Source organism: Onychostoma macrolepis, chromosome 20 (genome assembly GCF_012432095.1).
Source record: "Onychostoma macrolepis isolate SWU-2019 chromosome 20, ASM1243209v1, whole genome shotgun sequence".
Classification (NCBI taxonomy): domain Eukaryota; kingdom Metazoa; phylum Chordata; class Actinopteri; order Cypriniformes; family Cyprinidae; genus Onychostoma; species Onychostoma macrolepis.
Window position 1 is genome coordinate 22,238,377 of NC_081174.1, and position 16,434 is coordinate 22,254,810.

The 16,434-nt window shown below is 36.0% G+C and overlaps 2 protein-coding genes across 3 annotated transcripts; one reads left to right on the forward strand and one right to left on the reverse strand.

The window, feature by feature from the left end:
* The first annotated feature begins 1,915 nt into the window (after positions 1–1,915).
* mep1a.2 (meprin A, alpha (PABA peptide hydrolase), tandem duplicate 2) lies at positions 1,916–6,474 on the forward strand. The gene is made up of 14 exons (XM_058755884.1): positions 1,916–1,966; positions 2,096–2,120; positions 2,219–2,272; positions 2,433–2,473; positions 2,607–2,682; positions 2,768–2,885; positions 2,977–3,152; positions 3,298–3,519; positions 3,633–3,779; positions 4,137–4,352; positions 4,476–4,922; positions 5,613–5,780; positions 5,923–6,109; positions 6,307–6,474. The coding sequence occupies exons 1-14, from the start codon at positions 1,916–1,918 to the stop codon at positions 6,455–6,457; spliced, it is 2,079 nt and encodes a 692-aa protein (XP_058611867.1). The 3' UTR covers positions 6,458–6,474.
* Positions 6,475–6,512: 38 nt separating this feature from the next.
* Positions 6,513–15,310, reverse strand: adgrf3b (adhesion G protein-coupled receptor F3b). 2 transcript variants are annotated; one of them, XM_058755882.1, is made up of 15 exons: positions 15,182–15,310; positions 14,779–14,934; positions 14,631–14,680; positions 12,480–12,538; positions 12,173–12,309; positions 11,851–12,069; positions 11,528–11,758; positions 10,742–10,888; positions 10,414–10,613; positions 10,118–10,297; positions 8,529–9,845; positions 8,386–8,427; positions 8,269–8,301; positions 8,087–8,156; positions 7,030–7,162 (listed from the first exon to the last, which is right to left on the reverse strand). In XM_058755882.1, the coding sequence occupies exons 1-14, from the start codon at positions 15,288–15,290 to the stop codon at positions 8,115–8,117; spliced, it is 2,922 nt and encodes a 973-aa protein (XP_058611865.1). In that variant the 5' UTR covers positions 15,291–15,310; the 3' UTR covers positions 7,030–7,162; positions 8,087–8,114. The 2 variants fall into 2 exon arrangements, with proteins under 2 accessions (XP_058611866.1, XP_058611865.1); XM_058755883.1 differs by lacking the exons at positions 14,631–14,680; positions 14,779–14,934; positions 15,182–15,310 and adding an exon at positions 12,796–12,877 and having other exon boundaries at positions 6,513–7,162.
* Between the last annotated feature and the right edge of the window lie 1,124 nt (positions 15,311–16,434).

Here is a 16,434-nt window from a genome sequence, read left to right on the forward strand (position 1 = left end):
CACAAAACCAGTCTTAAGTCGCTGGGGTATATTTGTAGCAATAGCCAAAACTACATTGTATGGGTCAAAATTATAGATTTTTCTTTTATGCCAAAAATCATTAGGATATTAAGTAAAGATCATGGTCCATGAAGATATTTTGTAAATTTCTTACAGTAAATGTATCAAAACTTAATGTTTGATTAGTAATATGCATTGCTAAGAACTTCATTTGGACAACTTTAAAGGCGATTTTTTTAAGGTTAAATTTTTGTGCAGTTTTTGCAATTTCCAGGCTTCGTACTTTGACGAACTCCTCCTACAGTTTTAATCGGATCGTCTTCAAATTTGCTGAGTGTAATCATAAGGCCTTTGCGATATTAAATTGCGAAGATCTAGAGTTTTCGTCAAGGGGCGTGTCCCTGGGGGCCCGACAAAGTTTGATGTTTCGCCATGAAACAGGAAGTTGCTGTAACTCAGGCAAGCAATGTCCGATCTGCCCCAAACTTCACACGTTTCATAGGAGTTGAGTCCTGAACACATCTGCATGCTCATATTCAGATATAGTCATAGCGCCACCTGCTGGCAACAGGAAGTGACATGTTTAACACTGTTATGGACTCCTAGGTGCATATTAAAAAGTGTCAACGAGTGATAAATAGGCTGGCAGCATGCTACAATCATACTAAAACATGGTAGCAACACTTAGCTAAGTGCTAAAGCATGCTAGTAATGCAGTGAAACAGGAAGTTGCTGTAACTCAGACATGCAGTGTTCAATCTGCCCAAAATTTAACAAGTTTGATAAGAGGCCTGTCCTGAACACATCTACATTCCCGTATTCGGGTATAGTCATAGCGCCACCTGCTGGCAACAGGAAGTTACATGTTTTACACAGTGATGCACTTTTAACAACACTGTAAATTATGCCATTGTGTGCTAAACATGCTAGAATAATGGTCAAACATGCTAGCAACACTTACTAAGTACTAAAGCATGTTATTAATACCATGACACAGGAAGTTGTTGTAACTCATGCATACAATGTCTTATCTGCCCCAAACTTCACACGTTTTATAAGAGTCCTGGTCTTAACACATCTTAAGGCCAATATCCCATTATAAGCATAGCGCCACCTGTTGGCAACAGGAAATGGCTTGTTTTAGACTACCTTAAACATGCAATGTCCAATCTGCACCAAACTTCACGTTTGGTAAGAGTCATGGCCTGAAGACACCTAAAGGCCAATATACAGTAATAATCATAGCGCCACCTGTTGCAAATAGGATATGTCATGCTTTATAGTAACTCAAACATACTATGTTCAATCTGCATCAAACTTCATATGTTTGATAAATGTGCTGCCCTGAAGACATCTACATGCCAATATTCAGTTATAGACATAGCGCCACCAGCTGGCAGCAGGTTTGGCACATATAAATAACTTTGACATATTCCTCTATATTTGCCTTTTTAAATGCATGTTGCTCACCGTTCCCTGTCTCCCTGAAGCCACCGGTCGGCGGTGAGCCCGGGTGCGAGGGCCCATTCATCGCTGCTTGCAGCTTTAATTTCATTTACATTCCAAATGTGTTTTTTCATAAAATTCATTTTTTTTATTGTGGCCTATTAAATACAACACTGATGCTCAAATATGGTCTATGAGTGACTCTTTTGTAACAATGTAACCCTAACCATTCTGACTGATTTAACTCCTGATACTGTTGTCATAAAGAAGGATACATATAAAAGATAAAAGAGAGAGAGATAAAGGGTAAAGAAGAGCTGATGCATGCAGTAAACAGACACTTCACTATACACATGACAGGCCACTAACTACCACCACCCACGTGTTTCACTTCACTGGTAATTGTCTCAGGTTTTCGGATCAAAGTTCTACTCCAACTCTGATTTTATTCATCTGTCCTGGAGTTAACATGGATTCTGTGTGGAGAATCATTCCCTTCATAGTATTTCTCATGCTCAAGGTATTTCAAACTTCATTATTATTAATATTTTTTTAAATTAAAAATGCATTTTGAACTATGGTAAAAAAAAAAAAAAAACACAGCCTATGTAAATATATTAATCTAAACTATAATCAGTTTACCTTGCAGGCGCATGCCCTTCCAACTCAATATGGTACTATATTTTGGACATTTTAATGATCATGTTCAAGTTAAATGTTATCTAGTTTTTTAAGAGACTCTTACAGATATTAATGCTTTATTAAATGTTAGGTGAGGATGCAGATGCAGGTGAATTACGGGAAGACATTCTTGAAATCAATTTAGGTCAGTAATAATGTATTTGTATACTAAAATTAGCAAAGCTAACAGTTTGCCAAAAACTTTATATGCTTTATATGAGTATACTGTATGCATTAAAATCCATATTATACATTGTATTTGTCAGTTCAGTAAGATAAAATGTAAGTTTCATTTATACATTCAGATTCCCAGAGAGATTTGTTTGAAGGAGATATTGCTGGAGATGTAAGTCTTTCCTTTTAAAACAAAAATCCATTGTTCATATCTCTACTGTATTTTGTTTTAATTTGATCGTATTTACTACGCAATCTCATCATCACTATTTTGATCATTCCTTGAATAAATTCTTATCTGCCAGCTACGAAGAAATGCAATATTAGATGAAAAAGCAAGATGGGAGTTTCCCATTCCATACATCCTCACAGATAGTTTGGGTGAGATTATTTTCTATTACAGCAAATGCAAAATCAACAAACTAATTTCCAAGATGGGAAAATTCATTAAGTGTCACTTGTTTAGATCTTAACGCCAAAGGAGTGATCCTTCAAGCATTTGAAATGTATCGTCTTAAGTCTTGTGTAGACTTCAAGCCCTATGAAGGAGAAAGCACCTATATTTCTTTCACAAAGCTGGATGGGTAAGCAAAATTTAGCCTGTCTGATATGTCAGGAAAGTTAGAATGTCACATTTTTAATATTACATATTTCTTTGTTTTGTAATGGTTGCAGATGTTGGTCATTTGTTGGAGATTTAAAGACGGGGCAGAATGTCTCTATAGGGGACAGATGTGACACCAAGGCCATCGTAGAACATGAACTTCTCCATGCACTGGGTTTCTACCATGAGCAGTCTCGTTCAGACAGGGATGACTATGTCCAAATCTGGTGGGATCAGATCATTCCAGGTTATTTTCATCTATTATAATAATTTCTCTTTTCATATTCTGGATACTCATTATAGCTCATGCAAATCTGTGCATTGCATTGCAAAATTATAGAGGAAGGATGGAAAATACGTAATGCCATTTTTCTTTTTTTACATTTGTGCAGGAAAGGAACACAATTTCAATAAGTATGAGGATGATTTTATAACCGACTTGAACACACCCTATGATTATGAGTCCATCATGCATTACAGGCCTCTGTCTTTCAACAAGGACCCTGATATTCCCACCATAACCACCACCATCCCTGCCTTCAATAATATAATAGGACAGCGCTTAGACTTCAGTGCTCTTGATCTGGAAAGACTGAATCGCATGTATGAATGTGGTAAGTTAGAAAATGCAACAACTACCAAACATATTTTGTGCATTTCTAAAAAGCAAATAAAACATAAACATTCCATATTTGCAGTATTGTCATATCACCTTGGTTTTTTTCAGCTGCATCCCTCACTCTTCTGGATCAATGTGACTTTGAGCAGATCAACATTTGTGGAATGATTCAGTATGATGAGGATGATGCTGATTGGGTCCAGACTTTGAGCTCTGCAGATGTAAAGGACCACACACTTGGAGGAAAATGTAGAGGTGACACTTCAGTAGTTTAAAGAAAAAAAAGCATTGTCAGAGCTTAACAATACGTTTTTTATTTTTATTTTTTATTATTACTTTAAGCTGGCAACTATAAATTCATATATTTTTGATGGAAAATACCTTACATGGTGTAAAATATAACAGATTTTTGTAGCCTAATAATTTTCTACTCTAACCGACATTTCCAAGACTGTCTCAAGTTACTCTTGCAATTGAAATTCTCCGCAAACTAGTTATCGTTTCCCTATTTATATTTACAGAAGCAGAATTTGAAACAACATTCAGCATATTAAGTCCAAATGTTTTATAGCCATTAAAAGCCATTTTGCATAATATGATTTATTGTTACAGATGCAGGCTATTATATGAAGTTTGACACCACTAACAAAGTTGAGGGACACAGTGCTTTGTTGGAGTCACGGATTCTTTATCCCAGGAGGAATCAGCAGTGCCTTGAGTTCTTTTACAGGATGAGTGGAGACCCTGGTGACCAGCTCATCATTTGGGTCAGAAGAGATGATGGGTCCGGAAATGTTCGCAAAGTCAGCAAAGTTCATACAATCATAGGTCAGTTATAAAATATCTCTTCTGATATCACCAACACATTATGGACACTATTATGTATAAGTTACATAGTATCTTATATACCGTGCATTCAGCGAATACAGTGCATCTTCTTGTTTTCTTCAGGGGATGGGGATGAGTCATGGAAAATTGCACACGTCTCTCTAAATGTTGAGGAAAAGTTCAGGTACTTCTTCCAGGGTATTGTTGGCTCCAACAAAACATCAGGAGGGATCTTAATAGATGACATTACTCTGACTGAAACATTGTGCCCAAATGCTGTCTGGAGGATCCAGAACTTCACCAACCTCCTTAATAATGTCCCACATGGTGAAAGAGTTCAGAGTTGCCGTTTTTACAACTCTGAGGGTTACGCTTATGGAATTAATGTTTATCCAAACGGCAGGATAAACTCATCCAAAGAGTTTGTTGGGATCACGTTTCACTTCTTCACTGGTGAGAATGATGCAGTATTAGAATGGCCTGCAGAGAATCGGCAAGTTACTATTACGGTTATGGACCAAAATACAGACACAACTCTTCAAATGTCTAACAGCAGAAGCTTCACCACTGGTGAGTCGATCTATCTATCTATCTATCTATCTATCTATCTATCTATCTATCTATCTATCTATCTATCTATCTATCTATCTATCTATCTATCTGTCCGTCTGTCCGTCCATCATATTTAACTATATTTCCAGAATAAAAATTTATTTTGATTATTTACTCACCCCCATGCCATCCAAGATGTTCATGTCTTTCTTTCTTCAGTTTAAAAGAAATTAAGGTTTTTAAGGAAATAAATCCAGGATTTCTTCAACAGGGACCAATGGGTTGAAGGTCCAAATTGCAGTTTTAATGCCACTTTAAAGGGCCGAACTCCTTTGGATTTTCCCCTCCAACTTCAAAATTGTCAGACATCGTTGTGTTACCTTTTTTTGTAAAGGGCATTTGATTTAATCTTTGCACGTTCACTTCTGCCTGTCACGTATGACCTTGCCAACATACATAATGCGTGTACGCGCATTTCAGGGCTAGTTGGACCTTCCCTGTTGAAGTCCACAATATGGAGAAAGATCCTGGAATGTTTTCCTCAAAAACCTTAATTTCTTTTCGTCTGAAAAAAGAAGGACATGAACATCCTGGATGACATGGGGGTAAGTAAATTATCAGGAAACTTTTATTCTGGAAGTGAACTAATCCTTTAAGGATGAATGATTTCTGACTGAATTGATGGGACCTATTGAATTATTCACCAAGATGCTGACTCGCGGTGGATTAAACCATCTACATTTGAAGAATGGGACGAAAGTTGCTTTTGCTACAGAGGTCCAGAATTTGGTTGGGGCACATTCATCTCACACGAGCAGCTCCGCAGGAGGGACTTCCTCAAGAATGATGACCTAATCATCACTGTTAATTTTGATGGTGAGAATCTTTTTGTAAGGAGATGCCAGAAAATCTGAATATCATGTGAAACTGTTTCACCCATCCCCATAATTAGCAATGTATACAGCTATTGCAATAAATGTATTTGTTAATTGTTAAAAGTGTGTTCTTTTACAACCAGATTTGGCACATCTTTTAAAATCAGAAGTTCCAATCAAAGCTGACTTCTCAAGCGACCCTCAAACTGTAGAAGAAAGCTATTACAGACCAAAAGTCCGGCAGCCACGAGCGATCAGCGACCCATGTCAGCCAAACCCCTGCCGTAATGGAGGAGCGTGTGTTGTAAATCAGGGGAAAGCAATTTGCAGGTTAGTGCACCTAAATCTGACCATTATCTGAGCTTATTTCAAAATAAAACCACAGTTCGTTGTTTAAGAAGTGTGTCCCAGTTGTGCCAAACAATTCCACTGTGGCAACATGAGCAGCTGAAGGAGTTTGTTGTTTTAGAATAAAAATTGCTTGTGTTTGTGTGGCTTATATGATGACAGTTATATGCCTTCTGCAGGTGTGTCTCTGGACAGGCCATTGTGTACACAGGAGACACCTGTGAGAAACAGCACATTGATGGAGGAATTCTGGGAGTTCTGATCGGTGGTGCTGCAGGAACTATAGCTCTTACTGTGGCCATTATTGCTGTGATCTACAGGCAGAACTAAACTTATTTAATCATATTTGACATCTGAATAACATCACTATTTGATAAGCAAAGTATTTTATTAATGAATCATCTTACAATAAACATCTTTATTAACAATCTCATCTCTCTATTTTCCATATCCCTTTAAAAGAAACAAGGAAATATGTCTAATAAGAGAAAGAAAGAAAAAAAAATATATATATATTTGTCAGGCTCAAGAAGAGTGCTTAAGATGTGTTAAATTAACTTTGGTTCTTTAGATATTTAGTCAGAATTACTAAACAGTACATAGAAATTGATGTCATAGATTTGCAAAATAGAAGCAGAGCTAAAACTAATCAGCTTACAACCAAGGTTGGTGACCACTTTTTACATTGCATGTAGAGAGACAGTGTTAAATAAAAGACAACGACAATCAGGGTAGAAAACTACAGATAATTGCTACATATATACAGCCGCACTTATATTGTTCTTTTAAAAACACATACATGAACATCTATTATATTTTTTTGTATCTGTTTCTCACTGTTTGTTCCTAATTTTATGCAGTAAATAAAAAGGGATGACCACAGCCTGTACTTTGTTCCAAAGATGTTAAGTCTTTTAAAGTACAAGAAGTACTTTTAGGTCTTCACCAAACAGTTGCGCTCGCTCTCCTATTTTTTTTGCTGCTGTGGGTTCAGAGGTGGATCAATGTCCTGTATTTCTTTTTTACATGTTCCTTCTGCAATACAAATTGAAAGCAGAAACATTTATTAAAGAAATTTGTTAAGAATTTTTCATTGTCTTCTGTAGAGCTACCTTTGAAGTTTAATAAGTTTAATAATTCTGTTATGGAAGTGAACTGAATAAACATTGACTGACCTGAGTTGAATAATGATACTATTCTTTTCTGCAGAGCTGCTTTACAGCTAAACTGAATTTGTTTAATAATTGATTAACTTTTCATCATGGACATTGTTACTAAACTGAACTGAATAAACAATTTGAACTAAACCGGGCTAAATAACAACACTGTCATCTTTTGTAGAGCTGCTTTGGAGTTGCAATGGAAGTGCTGTTTTCCTGTTTATTACTGTGAAGCTGCTTTGAAACAACCTGCATCGTATCAAGCACTATATAAATAAATGTGACCCTGGACCACAAAACCAGTCATAAGTGTCAATTTTTTTCGAAATTGAGATTTCTACATCTGAAAGCTGAATAAATAAGCTTTCCATTGATGTATGGTTTGTTAGGTCCGGACAATATTTGGTCGAGATACAACTATTTGAATATCTGGAATCTGAGGGTGCAAAAAATAAAAATACTGAGAAAATCGCCTTTAAAGTTGTCTACATGAAATTCTTAGCTATGCATATTACAGATCAAAAATTAAGTTTTGATATATTTATGGTAGGAATTTCACTAAATATCTTCATGGAACATGATATTTACTAAATATCCTAATGATTTTTGGCATAAAAGAAAAATGGATAATTTTGACCCATACAATGTATTCTTGGCTGTTGCTACAAGTATACCCCAGCGACTTAAGACTGGTTTTGTGGTCCAGGGTCACAAATGTGGCTTGACTTGAATTTTCCCTGACATAAGCACTCCTGGTTATAAATCAATCAAGGAAATTAAGGTATATCCAAACACTTACCTTGTGTGCAATTATTTATATTGATCTTTTATTTTGTGGTTGTTACTGTTCCTTGATCTTTTCCTGATTTCTGATGGAAGGAAACCATAATTTTGTATTTTAAACATGTTTTTTTAGAATAATTTTTTCAACTTATTTGAACATATTTTGAAATCAAGAATTTTATGTTTCCCAGAACTTACCCCCAGAACTATTCTCAATATTTCATCTCGGACCTGAAAAAAGAAAAGAAAATGAAGAAACATGTCAGTGTGACAAAAACAAACAAACGAAAACCTAATGTCAATATCAGTGCATACCCTTTTTTCTGCAAAACATCCTGTCAACAAGATGAAGAAGCCCTGGAAGTATAGATGATACAGAGGAATTACATATAAATTATTAAATATATCTATTGTACTATTTAAAGTGTTATAATTTGCATGAAGAGACTGGTTAATACCTGCAGGGAGTTGACAATAGTGAATGCGTAATGCACTACATATGTAGTAAACTGTGTAAAATCATCCATCAGAAACACAAAAAGCCCCAGAATCCAAGTCCCACCAAAAACTGGAGTGAGAAAGATAACCACTTTGATGATGCTTTTCACAGCATCATTGTCTCCCTTTTTATTGCTCTCAGCTCCAGATGGCTTTAAAACGGTTGCAATGACCACCACCATGGAAAACAAGTTCACCAGAATGATGGTCCCGACTGGGAAGAGAAATGCGTGGATGGATCCCTGCATGGCTGACTGATAGGTAAGCCAGCACGTTTTAGGACTGTAGTATGGGATGTCGCTTGCTTGGTCGTAGTACACGTATGTAACAGCCACAGTCACTGTCGGACAAACGTAGCCAATGGTGAATCCGAGGATCATGTACATCTTTTTCCCAATGTGGCTGAAGACGAAAATGAGCTGGTGGACCAACATGACGCTCAGACACAGCATCCAAAAGAACATCGCAAGGAAGAAGTAATGCTTTGCCACCACCAGAACAAGGCACAAGGTGTCATTTAGGATTGATGGGAAGGAGGAAGCTAAGAAGCTGCAATCGGCCAAAAGCAGACACAGAGAGATGTTGAGGAGAGCAGTGTGCCGGAAGTGGGAGAGGTTGGATTTGACTACGGTGCTCCAGACCAAACACTCAATGATGATGTAGACGATGAGAGAGCATATGGAGACTCCCAGTCCGACGTACGTGAGCTGATCTAGAAAAGGCATGCTTACTGAATGCTTAGACATGAGCATGGAGAAGGAGGTGAGATGGTTGCATTCACAGTAGGCAAGGTTTCCAGGGCCTTTAACATACTTGCAGCCCTCCTCTGACCATCTTTGCTCAGTGACGTTCCAGAACACGCAGGTCATCGTGGACTTGCTGTCCATTTCATTTGGAAAACCTAGTCTGATGTTCACAGACGACTGAGTGTTGTTTTCAACTGTGCTGGATACGACTATGCTTGGAAACAATGCCTTCTCGTAGCCCAGTTTTGGCAGGCGGTTGGCCAAGCTCTGCAATCCTACTGTTTTCACCATATCTGCTGTGGCATTCAGCTCAACGTCCACGTTGAAAACGGTTCTGTTGCAAGTGCTGCCGCTTCGGCAGACCTGAAGCTGAATGTTTGAGGAGTTGTAGCCCTCACTAGCATTTATTCGGATGCTTTTCACGAGGCCTTCTACGGATGACAGATATTGTGAAGCCAGTGAACTGCTCTCTTCCACGTCTCCCACTTCCCAGCTTGTGTTCAACATGCTGCTAGCGGAGTCAATGAAATCCTATAAAAGAACAGATTTTTTTCTGTAACTGATAAGTGCAAATATGTTAAAGTATACGACCATTTTGATAATGTTAGATCCTGAGTTGCATTTCAGATGGTAACATGGTGAAATTATATTGATGTAAAATACTGTGTGCATATAAACTTAAATAAAAAATATATATATTTGAACTATTTAATTATATATAATACATAATACTAACAAAAAATGTGTGTGTATATATATATATATATATATATATAAGTGAGTGAAGTGGTTGAAATGCTTACTGGAAGAAGGTTCTCGCCTAGTGCCATGTTTACTGATGCCTTCTTCATGGTTTCGAAAACAGAAACTGCAGCCTTGACGTCACCAAAAGTGTTCTCGCTCTCTTCAGATGTGTTATTTTTCAAGCTCTGAAAGATAAACTGAGCGCCTTCTTGTGTTGCTCCAAGTCCTTTTTCAAAATCCTGGAGAGAGATAAACATAAGACATTTCCACATTGAAGGCACATTTCAGATGCCATAGTTATGTCTTCAAGTTTTTAAGTCACTCAGCATCAGTCACCTCTTCTAGATTTGCATACCTTTGCTTGCAAAGCTACACTATTCAGGACTGCTTTAACACACAGAGAGAGTTCTTCCCCCCAGTTTTTTCCAATGCATTTGCGTTTCATTAAGCCCTGTCTCCCTGGTGCAGTGCAATCTATAACGGCTGTTTCATTATTCTTTGTTTTTGGCCATTTTCTCTCTACAGTTTCGTCCTCTGGACAAAACAGATCACTGGCTATAAAAACAAACAAACAAACAAATGAATCATCCAAACAATGTTTTTTTTTTTACTTTACCAGTCACCAAGGGGTTTTGTATAATGGTATTCTTTTACATTAGTAGAGCGTGATTTTCAGTACTTACGGTAAATGATTGGTATTCTTATTGTGCGATTTCGCAGCTGATTCAAAGAGTTCTCTACAGTGCAGCTGACCTCAAGTGAACTTGGTTTGCCGTCTGCCAGACAATCAACAGTGAATTCTGCTGTATACTTGATTATTCCATTTTTCTCTGCAAAAAAAAGGGTAACATTTTTTATCTGTTTTCACTTCCAGTTATGGATAAGAGCAATATCCAGGTAACATACTGTAAGTAACAGTTTTCAGAAAAGTTTCAGGGACTGCAGATGCAAAATAGCCTTCTGGCTAATTCTGGCACATTGTACATTTATGTATTATTGATGCGCATTGTCCCTGTCAAATAAACCTGAAATAAAAATAATAAAATAAAAATAAAAGTATCTTGAAAATGTATTGATCTCATAAAATTAGATCATTAGATCTATCTATCTGTCTATCTATCTATCTTGGTTTGTTTTGTTTTTAATGAAATGACATTCATTCATTTTAAAGTTTGAAATATATCTAACTCCTTTTTGGAGCCATATGTTTGAAGTTTGTACTTCATGAATGAGGATTTTCTTTAGAGCTAAACCACATTTTAATAATGCTTGACTTGGAACATGTTTACATTTGCAATACTTGGTAAATTGCTTGATTACAAAAACTGTCAATTATATATGTTTATATAACAGTAGTATAAACGTTGTGTGATTTGCAGACTCAATTGATTATTTGCTCTATAAAGATAATAAAGCGTCAGCTTCACGTTCCATCGAATGAGAGATTTATAAGATAATTATACCCTTACCTTCTTTAACGGGTGCAATTTCAGTAATTCCGAGTTTTAGCATGGCTTTGTAGGTTTCAGTGCTGTTTTCGATGGAACATAAGATGCTAACTTTGGTGGATGATGATGCAGAACAATCTGCAGTTTGTGGATTGCTTGTCACATTAATGACCTCTGGCAGAAGTGCAATTTGTATAGGTGCCATGGCCATGTGAGCTATGTTCCCAGTGACAAATAGGCAGCTGTACATTCCTGGCATAACAAGAAAATGAGAATTAAGAAAAAAAAGGTCACAATATCATAAATGGCATCTTGCTTCACTCATATGATTGCATTCAACACACCTGACCAGAATCCACTTGTCTTTAGAAGTGCAACTGTTGAGAGTTCTGTACAAGTATCTGACAGCTGTACTTCACTCCCTGGTCCCAGAGTCAATGCCGCTTCATTATCTCTGGACATCTGCCACACGCACTTGCTCATAACCTCTATACTGGTACAGTTCAGCTGTTGTCTTGAATTGTAACACACTTTTCCTGTAGGTGCCTCCATGTATACCATGCCTGCAAATGAAAATAAAACACTGTGGTAGTAAAAAGATGGGTAGGAATGGCTGGATAGATCGAACAAGTGACCAAAAATATTGATATGATTGCAGTGTTTTACCTAGTGACTTAAGACTGAGACTGTAAATGGTTGGATCTGACAACAGCTTAGCAATTATGCTTTCAACTTTGGGGGTGGCAAACACAGAACTAAGAGAGACTGTGAAATTGTGAGCGTAGGTATGTAACCCTGTGTGACTGTGCGACAAAAGAGAAGAAACATGAAGATCTTGGTTACAAATCTCTGTAGATGTTATCAAATGAATAAACAACGAACAAGTATTTCAAGTCTTTATTATTACTTCATTTACATTCAGATAATCAAATAAAAATGTAAGATGAAAATGATGAGAAGAAGAATATCTTACAGGCTGCCTTGCATAGTCAATGAGTTGAAGGCATTTAGCACATTAAAAGCACTCAGCAGCTGAAAAGCAAATGTGTTAAGATGATGAGTAAGAGTTTTGTTATAACTGAATAAATAACTGCTCGGTAATTTTAGTGACAATTTTTTCAGTTCAGTAATACTATATTTCGTTATTGCACGGCTCTCTCGAATAAGTGATTCTGTTTAGTTAATAGCGCCACCTAGCGGTCTGCTCATCACTTAAGACGCGTCTTTCATATCACACAGCGAACTTACTCTTATTAGTTACTCTTACTACTTTTTTTTTTTTAACTTACTTTTTTTTCTTTCAAATGCTGCTAGCGCCACCTTGCGTCTCAGTTATCCATTGTATAGGCCTTTATCACAGTCCGCGTGTCGTCACATCCGGCTCCGATTAGTAGCGTAAAGGAATTTCCGCCCGCTTTATTGTCAATGGACAGACGGCATTTTTGTGAAGAAAATTAAACTAATTTAGTTTAGTTGAACATTGATGCAATAAACGTCAATGTTAAAACTGCATATTTATACCGGTTCCATACCATGTATCATGTCATCCTTCATTTTAATGTGTAACATGAGCCTATCTGAGCGACCCGACTGTCAGCGTCAGATTAATGAAGAGCAGGCAGCTCAAGTTACTGCCAGAGGAATACTCGGACTGATTTAATTTGAATATTATTTAGTTTATTTTTGAATTATATTTATTGTGATTAACCTCCCGCTCTTGTTCACAGTATATGATATTCAATCGTTGCACGCAATCACGGAGAATAACTCGATTAAGATGATCAAACTTATTTTTAATTATTGTCTATGGGCTGGAAATATTTCTTTATTTGAACAACTTAAATTTGATGCAAATATAGAGGATTGCATCATAAAGTCAACGCGTGAAAAATTATGAGCATATTTAATACAAGTTTGCCCTAAACCTTTAATTTAATCATACAGCCTATAGTAATGTTTTAAGCTTTGGCTATTTCTAATGCTTATTAATGTGATATATGTTGTTTATATAGTTTTCTCGCTGTTGTGTGTTGAAATAAGGCGATCAGACTGTGAAGAATTGCCTGTACACATACAGTATGGCTCGCGCGCTCCTGTTTAAGTCACGAAATACGCATCTGGATATCGTGACAACATATTCCTTCGTTTCATAATACTCAATTAATTGTTGTAAACTGAGATTGGTGTCTTTAGAAGACGTATCTGTGATGAATTCTACATAAATAATCCACAACAAAGCCGTGCTACGGGCACAGTCATTGATAGAGCCTGCAGCGGAAGTTCTTTTACGCTACTATTTGAATCTTCCGCTTTTCGAACGCGGAAGTGTGATAAAGGCCTATTGAAAATAGCTACTGTTATACTTAAGCCATATGAGAAACAAAGCTTTTCGAATCTTTGAAATTGATCCAATCGCTTCGCAAAGTGAATCAACATCTAACAACGCAGCCTGGCGCCACCTGCTGGTTCACACGGTGTAAATGCAACGAAAACTCAGCTCAAACATGTGTAATGACATCTTTTACAAACCAATTGCAAATGTTTTCACTAAAGAGTATCTTTTATATATATATATATATATATATATATATATATTATTTTTTCACGTGCTTATGTTGTAGGCTACTTGTTTGTGTTATTGAGCAGAAATAGGCAGGGGCGCCGTAAGTGGGGGGAAGGTTAGAAGAATGATTCCAAGGGTCCAACGAGAGAGGGGGCCCCTAATGCAATGTCTCCGTTCAAAACTGTATGATGTAACCAAGCCTTGTTTGCTGAAATCACGTGATGCTACAAACTCCGAGCCACTGATTCAAAATAAAAGATTTGTAAATGTTTTGTGGCTTCACGAAAAAGATATAATTATGAACTAATTTAATCACAAATCAATATTTAATGTATATGTCTTTATTTATTTGGTGAGTGGCTGTGCAATAAGTGTTATAATGTAGTCAGTGTGTCGGTCTTTATCGCAAAATGGGGGTTTATTTGGCTATAATCACCGACTGACTGTACATTATCTCTTACGTAGTTAATATTATATTATGCATTTCTGCAGCTGCTTACAGATAGGCTACTGCATTTCAGAACGAGTAATCATTTATCAAATAAGGATGTGCAAACCTACCACGCTTTGGACCGTTGGGGCGCTCCCAGTGAGTACACCAATAAGTGAAACTATAAGGTTCACAGAGGGAAACAATCATAAATATTCTCCAGAATTGCACATGTGATGTCTGACTTTTACTTCAATTTGATATATTTTGACAACTTACCGTTCACTTTTGGCAGACACAGAGGTGTGTAGTGTGAAATATTTGCCACACATTTTTCCACATTGCAGCATTTATTTACATTGTCACACACAGGATTGCTCCAAACATAGTCTGGTCCACACCAGCATGTTGAATTTTGGCCAATTATCTCACACTCTATAACAATATACATAATCATAATGACTTAACTTCATATTTATGCTGTTTTAAAATGAAATCTGGCATGATTTTTAATGTTTATTAATGTCAAAACTATTTAATATATATATATATATATATATATATATATATATATATATATATATATATATATATAAATAAAAATAGAACTGTGAATTAAAACTTTATAAAACTTCTTTATAAAGAATAACCTATTATTCGAATCATGGTAGGTTTAACTCACCTGCTGCTATTTCAGCGTTTGTGATAGTTACCCCTGTTGTATCCAGAACAGTCCCTATAAGTCCAGACAGATGAACTGCAACATTTAATGTTTTATTCCCCTCAATCATGACCTCTGCCCAATGGGTCACCTCTGTGGACCCTGAAAACATATACATTGTAAAATTAAAAATTTGCTGCATGTTTTATTTGTGTGTGATTTAACTCTATATAGTGGAATTTAAAACTAGATTTTGGAAAGAACTGTGTCTAGTCAAATGAAAACTTACCCACATATGAAGTCTGTTAGATAATAGAAGAAGAAAACAGTCAGTACTTTTGTTTTCTATTCATAAACAAATGATTTTGTCTAACAAAGAGAATGGGGTTCTTACAGTATGGATTAGAAAACATACATAAAATACTGTAAATATTAACATTTAAATGAATTTGAAGCACATAGGTGATGTCGAGTGTTAAAAAAATGAATTCAATGGCATGATTACCAGTCAGAGCAGTATGTAGTACAGTATGTGGCAGTCAGGCTACCATTCATGATTCATATTATTCAGGATAATTTTTTTTTTGCATATATTTTTTGTATATATATATGTTTTTATTTGTATATTGTATATTTGTACATGAACTTACTTGGCTAAACATGAATAGCGCAGTAAAAAGCAGCATTCCTGCACCAGACAGTGTCTTGATCCTAAGGAGATCACATTGAATTTTTCAAAAGACAAGTCACAAACGTAGACCTCTAAGTGAAACCTTTCTCTGAACTCAAGTGAACTTGTTTGCCAAATTTCTATTGACAGAAAATTGAACTATTTTTATATTATAATACTATAAACTGGGGTACGCCATCTCTCACTTATTAAACCTCGTCAAACCACAAAACTACAAAAAACTTTGCCAAAGCTAGAGACTGCCTTTCAAAACACTGGCTAAATAAATTCCAAAGGAAACATGTTTTTTTTTTTGTTGTTTTTTTGTTTCAATAACTGTCATAAAGAGATCACATATTAAGAAACAAAATTATGATACATTGTTTGAAGATCAAATATAAAACTACTAAATTCATAAAAATTGATTTGTTGAATTTGAATGACAGAACGAGGATTAAAATGGTTTGGTGAACATATTCTGTGAACACCAAAATGATATATATATATATATATATATATATATATATATAGCAATATAAGAGTAGCCTATATATGTATTGTAAGATGAAACTTAAGATTTTTAAAAAAATAAGAACCTTAATAA